The sequence below is a fragment of the Pteropus medius genome, unplaced genomic scaffold (assembly GCF_902729225.1).
Source record: "Pteropus medius unplaced genomic scaffold, Ma_sr-lr_union100, whole genome shotgun sequence".
NCBI classification, from domain to species: domain Eukaryota; kingdom Metazoa; phylum Chordata; class Mammalia; order Chiroptera; family Pteropodidae; genus Pteropus; species Pteropus medius.
In genome coordinates, this window is record NW_024352784.1 from 11,493,961 (window position 1) to 11,505,440 (window position 11,480).

Here is an 11,480-nt window from a genome sequence, read left to right on the forward strand (position 1 = left end):
CATACCATGTCTCTAGGTTAATCTCACATTTTAATGAAGCAAGTTCACTATATCCCTCTTATCAGTCCTATCTTATAGAGGTAGCTTGTCTCCGATGACATGGCCAACAGTGTACTAGGATCGCAGTACCAGGTCTCTTCACCGTCTGAGAGAAACAACTATGTATCCGAAGTGCCAGCTTCCAAGGAATTTCAGATCTCTCCCAGACCATTGGTGTTTGCTAAGAACAAGGGCAAAGGCTCACACATCTTTGTTTCTCCCAGCGCTAGCACAGTGCTGGAAGTGAAAGACACCTTGTAAATTATGCTAAATAATGAAACGATATTCATGTGTCTTCAAAGGAAATGGCTGTGTGACTATGGACAGGTCACTCATTTCCTCTGACCCTGCTCTTCTTCTATGAAATGGATAATATATCAAAGTGCTCTGCAAATATAAGGACTTATTACTAGTATCCACAAGAAATTTCTTCATCCCAGAGGACTGGATCCATCATAATCATCGTTTTGCTTTTAACCTGGCACTCGGTCTAAAATTGGCTTCATTTTTTTTTTTTAAGTCTATTTTAGCGACAATTTTATTGATTCTACTGTGGGCTGGTTTTTCAGTTCAATTCTGTGGTTATTTCAGTACATGTGTAAATTGGTGTCAATTTCTAACAGCACATAGCAATTACCTAATGCTGGAGACTTTAGTTGGCAGGTAAGGCAAGTCTATGCGAGGGGTGGTGGTGGTGGCAGGCGTTGGTATATATCTGCTTGAGGATAGGCCTAAAAGCTTACATACAATTTTAACTTCTGGCCTTGCTCTGCCAAGTTCATTCTCCCACTGTCATCCTAGTAGGCACAGTTACTTTGCACTACTTGCCTTTAACCCTTTTATCTACCAGTTAGTAACTCGTTCATCATCTTCCACATGTTCATGGGTGACATTTTCAACATTCTCTGCTAAATGTCATTGCCATTTACAGCCATCCTTCAATTTCTATGATGAGGCCTCTGTACGTGACCTGAGTCCTTCAATGCCCTCCAACCCCGCCCTCTGTGCCCACTGTGCCTCTCTACTCCAGTCTCTCTCAGGTACCCACTATCCATCCTCCCAGATACAAGATTCAGTCTCCTCATTCATGAACATCGCTGCTCTGTCCAAATAACTTTTAAGGGTCTCCCGAGGCCGAAGGAATAGCTTCCTCAAACTTCTTAAAGGAATAGTCAATACCCTCTACTATTGGGCCTCAAGCTACGTTTTCAGCCTTACTTCCTCCACTGCTCCCTGGCATGTGTTCTATGTTCTAGTCAAATGTGATAATACTTGCTGGTCACCGGACATCTCTACTCCTTTACTTTTGCTTTTACTGCTTTTTAAGTGTAAAATACAATTATTCTATAGTTGTTGAAATCTTACTCAATCCTCACAGACCTAGTTTAAGTGCTACCTTTTTTTTTGAAACCATTTCTTAATTGCTCTCACAAAGAGTAAGCCCTCTCTCCCCTTTGAATCTCCATTAATACTCTCATATCTCTCACTAAACTTTCTTTGCCTATACATATTATAAGCGCGCGCGCGCGCGCACACACACGAAGGTAAGCTCTGTCATGGCAAAGGTGGGCCTTACTTGTCTGTCTCTCTCCTCAGGGCAATATCCTGTATATAGGGGAAATCTAAAACATATTTATTGAAACGAAAAAAAAAAATAACACTCAGATCACAAGAACCTTCTGCTAAAGGCAATGATAAATTGTTCAGTTCTCTATTCACAAGCTGCAGCAAAAAACATGTATGCTGTACTTTCTAATTTATATATCTACCTTCCTTATTCTCATATTATTTAATTCAATATATATTGGTTGAATGCCATGAACTATTTTGGGCTCTAAATAAATCACATTCCCTGACTTCAAAGAACTTGCAATCTATTCTCTAGATTTTATTATTACAGTTGAATAATTAGAGTCTCAGAAAAAGAAGCTACTGGCTCTAGATCACATAGTTAGGAAACATAAGAATAAAATCCAGAAGTCTAATTTCAGAGCCTACTTTTTAAAAATAAAAAGACAAAGTAATTAGGTATTTTTATGAATATTGGGAACATACTGAAAGTTATTATTGACTTTTCAGACATTACATGATCTGTCACACACACACGCGAAAAGACTTTCTACCCACATATAAACACATATAAAGCCACAGTTATTAAGAGGAATGATATACTATTTTTGCTTGCTAAAAGTCTGGCTGTAATTACTGTAATGAGGAAGTCAGATGACTGGGCAGTCACTTATGCATCTTTATCTTTCAGTATTGCTATTTTAGCTTCGAGCTTGTTAAAGATTTTGGCAAAGTGAAACATGCAAACTCTGAGGTGTGTGACTCGGCCTTTTACCTTAAAGAGTCAGGTTAAAGGAAGCCCTGTAGTGAATCTGAATTTATTCACAAATAACTTTCAAAGTAGAAATGGATTTGAGCCAAGTTTTCTGAATAATACCTAACATCCTAAGTTAACAGCAGGAAGAAAATTTAACAAAAGCTTCATCTGATGAAACTATACTCATTATTTCTATAATCACAAATTATACATCTCCTATTTATATTACTCTAGCCCCAGCATCACTAATTGAAGAGACAGAATTAGGTGTGCTAATAACACATAGAATTAGTTCATACATAGAAATGCCTTAAAGAATCAATTATTCTGTTTTGCTCACACAATAATATGTCATCATGAAGGGCTCATTTTTGCCACTTACTAGCTCTATGAGCTTGGGTAATTTATTTATCTTTTCTAAGCTTCAGTTTTCTCATCTGTAAAGAGGGCATATTAGGAATACTTACCTTACAGGGCTATCGTAAGAAACAAAAGTGAGCAGTGCTTATAAAAATAACCAGTAGGAAAAAAAGCAATCTACAGATGTGTGGAGTAATTCCCTCATGGAATGAAATGCAGTGGTTCTCCAGTGCAAGAAGTGCTGGTCAAGTCCCACAGGCAGCCATGCAATGTGGCAGAGAACTCAGAAACAACTCCGACTTCTAGCCCAAGGCAGGGGCAGAGCTGGGGGCTGAGAGCAGTCCTGCTGCCACCTCTACCTTCCTGCTCAACCACAAAGTTGGCAAGTGCATGGTCAAAACCCCTCCTTGTGTAAGTGAGTGTAGGGCAAAACTGAGGCAACCCTCCCTTCCTTTCTCTCTGTGCAAAGGGATTTGAGACCTAAAGAAGGAGTACTTTTAGGAAACTACTCATTCTAGCCTTTTTAAAGGGGAGTGTTTGAGGTGTGTGTGTGTGGGAAGGGGTAGGGGTGGGAAAGAGATAGACTGATATTTCTAGGTACTTTACATATATTGTCTCTTTTAATATAATTTCTGTTTTTACCTATGAGGTAATTGAGGCTTAGATATGTTATTCTAACTCTGATAGAAGTTGGTCAGTCATGCTGTTTGTTACCAAATCTTTCTGCTATGCCTGTGTATCTCTAATTTTAGCCAGCCTAAAGAAATCCCTGGGAAGCTTGTTAAAAATGCAGCTTTCCTATCTCCATCCCCAAGGATTCTGATTCCACAGGACTGGGGTTGAGCTGGGCATCTCCATTTTTAAAAAGAGCCTCAGCTGATGTTAATGTAGGTGTTCTAGGCTACACATTCTTTTTTTCCTTGTAAATATTTTCTGGTCTTTCTTTCCTCTCTATATTGACTCTATGGTCCCAGTCCATGTTGTACCTGCATTTTTAAAATGGACTCCTGCTTTCTAGGGTTGCTTCTTTTTGGAAATTTAATCCACCCAGCAGTAGAGCACTCTAACCTCTGCTAAAATCCTGCAAAGACTCTCCACTGCTCTCATGATCTGGCTCCTGATTTTGCTCTGCCTTCTCTGCTGAAACATGCAGTTTTGCACTCATGCTTTTGTACTTAATCGACATTAAGCTTCTTTGGCTTTCTAGTGCACAGTGGGCTTGAGTTCTTTCCTGGCTTTACATGCTGTCCCCTCTACAACATTCTTTCTATCCTTTAATACCTGGTTAGATTTTATTTATCCTTCAAGCTTTCCTTTGGACATTATCTCTTCTAGGAACTTTCCTATGAACTCCAAGAGAAGCTTACATATTCCAGGTCTGAGTTCAAATGAGACCCTGAGACCTTGGGCTCACTTCTCACTCGGCGCTTATCAGATTCTCTGTGTTATTTGCTAACATGTTATTTCCTCAGAATATTTTATGATTCCTAATGGCTAGAACCATGTCTGTTCAAACATCTGTCACTGCTAGTCTCTGTCTCCTCCAATCTATCCTTCCCTCAGTTGCCAGATTGGTCTCTTTGAAACCTACTTTCATCATTCATTCCTTTTTCCTCTAAGAAGGGTAGATGGAGGAGCCAGAGTCTGTCTTGTGGATGCCATGCTAGGTGCTAGGGGCACAAAGATGAGTAAGTTTGGGCCTTTGTCTGGGAGTGACACTTGGGCAACGATACAGGTATATTCAGCATGCAAGCCCAGAGGAAACCATTAAGTCTAGTTTGGTCATAACTCTCCAAATTCTTCACCGTCTACATGATAAAGTACAAGTTTCCAGGAAAATGTAAGGCAGCAGAACTGACTTGAGTCTAACTCTCCAGTTGAATCCTTTCATTCTCCTTCATAAACTGTTGCTTGCAATGAAAGTAAACCATGTTTTACTTCCTATGTATCCATCCTATTCCTACCCCACTGCCTGCCCTTGCAAATTTTACTAATCCTTCAAGTCCCCTCCCTCTACTCCAATTAAAAATCTCCCAGCTTTCGTGCCAGAATCTCTTTTTCCTTTGAACTGCAGAATATTCACCATTTCCTCTCTGCGAGGACTCATTCTTTCCCCTAGAATCTCAGCTCCCTCAGGACACTGACCATGGCTTACTCATCTTGGTTCACATTGCCCAGCAAGCTGCTTTATAATGACATCTAACAAACCTTATTATATAAATGAATAAACAGTTTTGCCAAGACCTGTCCCCTCATTTGTTCTGGCAGGCCTTACTAGAGAAAGTGTGCAACCCAAGCTCACTTCAGAAAGCTTTTCATCCAGAAAGGTATACATCATGGAGGAAACCAGCTTCCTCTTTTCAGGATTTAAGTTTATGCCCAAGTTAGTCTTTGACAAAGTTAAATCCAATTTGATTTACTTCTTTATTTTTCTTAAAATGCACAAGTGTAACGTGGTTTTAATAAAGAAGAGAACATGCTGTAGTAAATAGATTATGAGTTTTAGAATCAGTCAGACGTAGGCTCAGATTTCTTCATCTTTTTAAGCCTCAGTTTCTTTAAATCTATAAAGAGGGTATAAATAATTTTCCTTCAAGTCTTTGTTGTGATTAAAAGATGTATATAAGCCGTTTGGTGTTGTATAATGAACACTCCAACTACTTTGAATAACATTTTCCACCTTTGTTTTGTACCAGCCTGTGGTTAAACAAGTTAGTTATTTATCTATAGCCTACCTTACTTTAAAAAGCATTGGAGACACTTTTACATTGCACATTGATGACACTTAGTAAAGATATTGATAACTCTCTGATATTCTCTTTAACATATATTTCCCTGCCTTAAATTATAAGCATTTTTAAATAAAAATAAAGCAAAATTTAGCATAGATCTCTAAATACTCATTGGTTTTTCAATAGAGAATAACTTGATTCTGAAGATTATACAATTTCTTAAACACCTCAAGAAGTAACAGAATGGCTGATTAGGAAATTGATGAAAAAAGTCAGAGGAACAAAGAAGGAAATTAAGGGGCTGATTAAGTTTTCACCAGAGGCTAGTTTGAATGGAAACTCATTAGGAACTTAGCTGATAGTCTCAGGAAAAATTGGCTACAATGAGGAACTGAGACAATTCTCAAGGAGACCCATCTCAACTGATGACCTTGTTGACTTTATGGGTCTGTAAAGTCTGGAATTATCTGGGTTACTGAACCAATTGTCCACTTATCTTTGCATGTGTATACACAGACTTTGTAAAGGCACATGGGCATTTTCAAATGGAGAGCCTCAGATTTCCTCACAGATGCTCTCAAAATTCAGTGAGCTTTGAAGCTCATATCCAGGCTTTCCACATAAGCTTCCTGATCTTCCACACCATCCTTGTCAGCCCTATTTTTTACAACTCGTATCGCACTACCCATGCCATCCATCTGATGCCTCTGATTTGCTCAGCCTCACTCCAACATGCCTACAGTTTCCACCTTCATGTTCATGCTGTTTCCTATGCATGGCTAACTGACACTCAGACTTCAAGATCTCGTTCAAATAACACCTTCCCTTTGAAGGCTTCTCTCATACTCAAGGCACAATTGGTAACTCTCTCCTTCTTCTGACCCCCAACAGAATAAGGTACAGTATGAAGAAATAGAAAGGACAAATGTTCTGCTGTAAAAATGATATGAATTTAAACCTGACTTTTGCACCTGCTAGCTGTGTAACATTGACTTATTTCCATAGTTCTTGTCCTTGGCTCAAATTGAGTGGCATCTCCTGACGCAGCTTTCCCAATCCTCCACATAGTTTGTGTCTCCTTTCTTAAGCACACTTTCTTCTATCTTTTGCTTTCTGCTTCTGGACAAGCGTCTTCTCGTTGATGTATCTTTCTCATGGGATTTAGAAAACTTTGGGTCATTATTTCTTAATTCATAGGCTCATGCAGTATTACCACTGGAAGGTACTTTAAAATTATTGAATCCAGGGACCTCAAATAGAGAACAAGTTCCAATCTTGTGCTAGGCATGACTAATTAATCATGATAATTTTTTGTTTCCTGCTGAGGTCATATATGGCTTCAGAATTATTTTCAATACAAAATTCCAGGTAGAAATTATTAATGCATCAGTCTACAGAGAAGATAAAATTTGTCTGACATTCCTCATGTAGTTCAAAGCTGTTGTTTTGCTAACAAGGCCAAAATAGCAGTGCTGACTTACTTATGAACTGAAACCAGAACCCAGGTTACTTACCCTCCTGAAATTCAGCCCAGGGTTTCTCTTTCCATGTGATCACGGCTTCTCTTTCAATACTCATTTGAGTCTTAGAATTTATATTCTATGCATTGGCACATACCTAATAGTATTTAACAATATGTTTAAAAAGTATAATATACAAGTTTTGGTCTTATCAGAAAGACATCTAGGCTCTCAATGATGTTATAAGCTCTGGAGGAGGAGAACCTATGTTGTATTTTCTATCTTTCAAAGTTCTATGGTCTATAGGTCTATGTTTGGCATGTGGTAGATATTTAACAAAAATTCTCTGATATGTATCCAATTACATATATGAAAGAAAGAGGAAATCTATCCTTACATTTTCACCAAGAATCATTGAAAAATCCTACCCCATTATACATAAGCACTATTTGTTTAAAAGGACTCACACATGACGACACATACCCTCACTTTTTTTAGAGTGACACCATATTTTTAAATAAATTCCAATTTCATCTCAATGTTTTAGGGGACAGTAAATTATTATGTCAGTGAATGGGCTACCCAGTGACATGTCTACTTAAAAATACAAAGGGCAGTGTTGTGGTTTGAGGCTCAAAAACCCTGAGAAATGACAGTTATTCTTCTTGTTTTTCATGGTGGCATCTTCACTGTAACTTGGAGTTCTGTTTGGTGTTCACAAGCCAGGATTGTTAGGACAAAAAAAAAAGTAAAGGAAAGGAGAAGAACAGAAGGAGAATGGAAAGAGAGGAGGGATGGGGAAAGGTATTTTACAATATAGCCATAAGATACTAGTTATTGTCATTTAAAAATAGGTTTAAAAAGCTGTACAACCCACAGCTAACACCATACTTAATGGTAAAAGATTAAATGCTTCCCTGTTAAGGTCAGGAACAAGGCAAGAATGGCCGTCCTTGCCACTTCTCTCCAACATTGTACTGGAAATTCTAGCTAGGGCAATTAGGTGTGAGAAAGAAATTAAAGTCATCCAGAATGGAAAGAAATTAGTTAAAGCTCTCTCTTATTACATATGACATGATCTTGTATATAAAAAATTTTGAGAAACGCATGAAAAAAAAACTATTAGAATAAATGAGTTCAGCAAGGTAGCTGATTGTAAGATAGACATACCAAATAATTATATTTCTATACACTTGCAATGAACAATCCAAAAATAAAGAGGACAATTCTCATGGAAAAGAATAAAATAGGAACCCTACTTCATATCATATAAAAAATTAACTCAAAATAGATCAAACACCTGAATGTAAAGCTAAAATTACAAAACTCTTAGAAGAAAATATCAACATAAGTTTTCATGACGCTGGATTTGGCAATGGTTTTTTAGATATGATACCCAAATGAAAATAACAAAAGAAAAAATAGATAAATTGAACTTCATTGAAATTAGAAACTTTCATGCATAACAGGACACTATTCAGAGAGTAGATAGACAATTCACAGAATGGGAGAAAATATTTTAAAAGCATTTATTTGATAAGAGATTAATATTCAGAATATATAAAGAAACTCTACTACTCGACAAAAACAAAACAAACAAACAAACAAAAAAAAACCCAAAAAGCACAACAATTTAAAAATGGGCAAAGGATATGAATAGACATTTCTCCAAAGAAGATATACAAATGGCCAATAAACACAGAGAAAGATGCTCAACACAAATAGTCATTAGAGAAGTGCAGATCAAAATCACAATGAGATACCACTTCAAAACAAATATGCTGGCTATAAGCAGAAAGACATATAACAGATATTGGTGAAGATGTGGAAAAATTGCAACTCTCACATGCTGATGGTAGAAATTTAAAATGATGGTACAACCACCTTGGAAAACAGTTCGGCAGCTCCTCAAATGTTAAACATGGAGTTATTATATGACCCAGATTCCACTCCAGATATTCTCCCAAATAAGTATATGTCTATGTGAAAATTTGTACACAAATGTTCATAGCAGCATTATCCACAATAGGCAAAAAAGTGGGAAAAAAACTTAAATGTCCATCTACCAGAATAGATAAATAAAGTATATCCAGATGATGGAATATTATTTGGCAGTGAAAAAAATAAAGCACATATACATGCTACAACTTTGAGAACATTATGGTAAGTGAAAGAAGCAGTCACAAAAGACCACATAGTGTGTAATTCCATCTATATAAAATATCCAGAATAGGCAAATCTATAGAGACAAAGTCGATTAGTAGCTGCCTAGGATTGGATGAGATGGGGTTGGAGTGGGTTGGAGGGAATGGAAAATGTATGCTACAGGATTTCTTAATGGGGGTGATGGAATGTTCTAAAATTGATTGTAGTGATGGTTGCATAACTCTGAATAGCCTAAAAACCTTTGGATAGCATCCTTAAATTGGTGAATTGTATGGTATAATGTAAATTATATCTCATTAAAGCTGTTATTTACAAAAAGATACATGTGCATATGAGTAAATATTTTAATTTTAGTGATCAAATTTCATTTGTTAATTCTCTTCTTTTCTATGTCTGTCACAACAATCCACGTATTCACTTTATTCATTTAGATGATCCATGTGTATATTTCCAGGACCACTATCTTAGCTTTATAATGTGTAACAGGCTAGACATATTTTATGATGAGCAGCTATTTTTTATGAAATCCATCCTTTTAGAACATTTAATTTAAAATAAAAATTTAGAAAATTAAAACACTTAAATTATATTTTTCTTTCTTCATGGTAGTCATTATATCACTTTTAGCAACACATAATTTCTGCTGACCACTAGCAGCTCTGCTCCCAGGATTTAATATGTTTACCATAAATCCACTTCATCAGAAATCACATCATTACTTTTAGCAATACATTTCTAACAGCGCTGTACTATCTGGTAGCTTTATAATTTGTTTGCTACTGAAAGCCTAAATGTTAATTATAGTTAAATCCATGGCAACCGAGAGAATTTAATGTTCCAATTATTTTGTACCTACCCCTTTTGAATCAATCACTCCAGGTTTTGCATTAAACTTCACTGTCTTCAATCGGGCACGTTCCTTTCTTTCCACTCTAAAGAAAATTGAAAATAAAGACTCTTTTACACAGACAGTCATTTATGATCAAGTTCCTTATTAAATGAAGAACATTTCTTATATGGCTCAAATACAATGTGTTTTAAAATGTTTCTGTTCCTTTGTTCAGTATAAAAAGTCTTGGTGTAATGTATTTAAGCTTCTAACACATCCCTTGATATTTCTGTGTTATATGTACTGAGAGTCACAGTAATTGAAACAAAGGAGAAAAACCAATATTTGTTATTTAAATGCCTGAATAAATCAATCAAAATCTATTTCAAGAAATTACAGCCCATAGAGAAGAATGTATAAGGTGGAGATTAAGTAAACTTTTCTCTTCTCCTTTTCTTTTTGTTTCCCTTTTCTTCCTTTTCTTTTAAGAACACTACAGAATTTACTACCCTCACCTTAAAACCAAACATGTTATAGATAGTCTTGAATTTTTCCATTTACCCAATGTTTTCCTGTCATTCTGCAGCTTTCATCAAGCACTTATTGAGGGGCTGGGGAACAAACAAAAATCATTTTAAAAGCATGACTGCAATAAACATAAACAAAGACCGATCGTGCTGCACAGTAAGACTATTGACAGCAAAATGGGAGCATCTATCTCATTGAAGGGTGAAGAGGGGTAGAAATCATTGGGATGGGCTTCTTGGGGGAAGTGTCAATTTATGTGAGACTTGAAGGATTAGGAAGAGCTTGTCAGTAGGAAAAGTTCAGAAAGAGTTTCTCTGATAGGAGGAAAAACATGTACCATGCCCTGAGGATATAAGAAAGCTAAGAACTGGAGGAAGATTCTGGTACAGGGTATATACAGGATGAGTATGTGAAGCCGGAGAGATGGTGGGGTCTCCTTGCAAAGGTGTCCATCCACACTAAGGACTTGGATTTTTTCCTTGAAATATCCTCATGAATTATTAGAAGGTATAAAACAGAAGTGATAGGATAGATTAGCATTTTAAATAACTGACCCTGGTGAAGGAGAAAGATAGACTGGAGGAGGAAAGAGAGAGCGGAAAGCAGGAGGCCTATGTAGAAGCTATTGCCATGATCCAGGCAAGAAATGATGAGAAATGATAACGAGGTGGAGAAGAGAGAAGGGCTTGACAAATATTAGTAAAATAAAATTGGTAGGACTTGTGTCTGTTTGAAGGCTAAGGTAGAAAAAGAGGAAGAGAGAAATTTAAATATCTGGTTGTTTTTTGAGCCTCTCTTGTGAGATATGACCATTTCTTCTTCTATGCCACAATAGAACTTATTTGTATCTCTATGTCTATATTATCTCTTGTTCCCTTGTGTTCGTTTACTTTGCATTACACTTGCAAGCCTGTATGTTCCTTGAGGGCAAGCCTTATATCAAGTCCTCAATAAGTAACTATTGAACTGAAATAATATTCATTGCATTGTTTTAACATGACTTTTTGATTTAAATATGGCTAGCTCTCATTCAGAAATGG

The 11,480-nt window shown here is 36.7% G+C and overlaps 1 protein-coding gene across 4 annotated transcripts in view; it reads right to left on the reverse strand.

Moving 5' to 3' along the window:
• Positions 1-11,480, reverse strand: part of DLG2 (discs large MAGUK scaffold protein 2) — a 1,673,246-nt gene that overhangs the window by 47,217 nt on the left and 1,614,549 nt on the right. For all 4 annotated transcript variants that reach the window (XM_039848192.1, XM_039848194.1, XM_039848195.1 and 1 more), the window contains one exon: positions 9,940-10,015. In XM_039848192.1, coding sequence (XP_039704126.1) covers positions 9,940-10,015 — 76 coding nt within the window. The remainder of the gene's footprint in view (positions 1-9,939; positions 10,016-11,480) is intronic.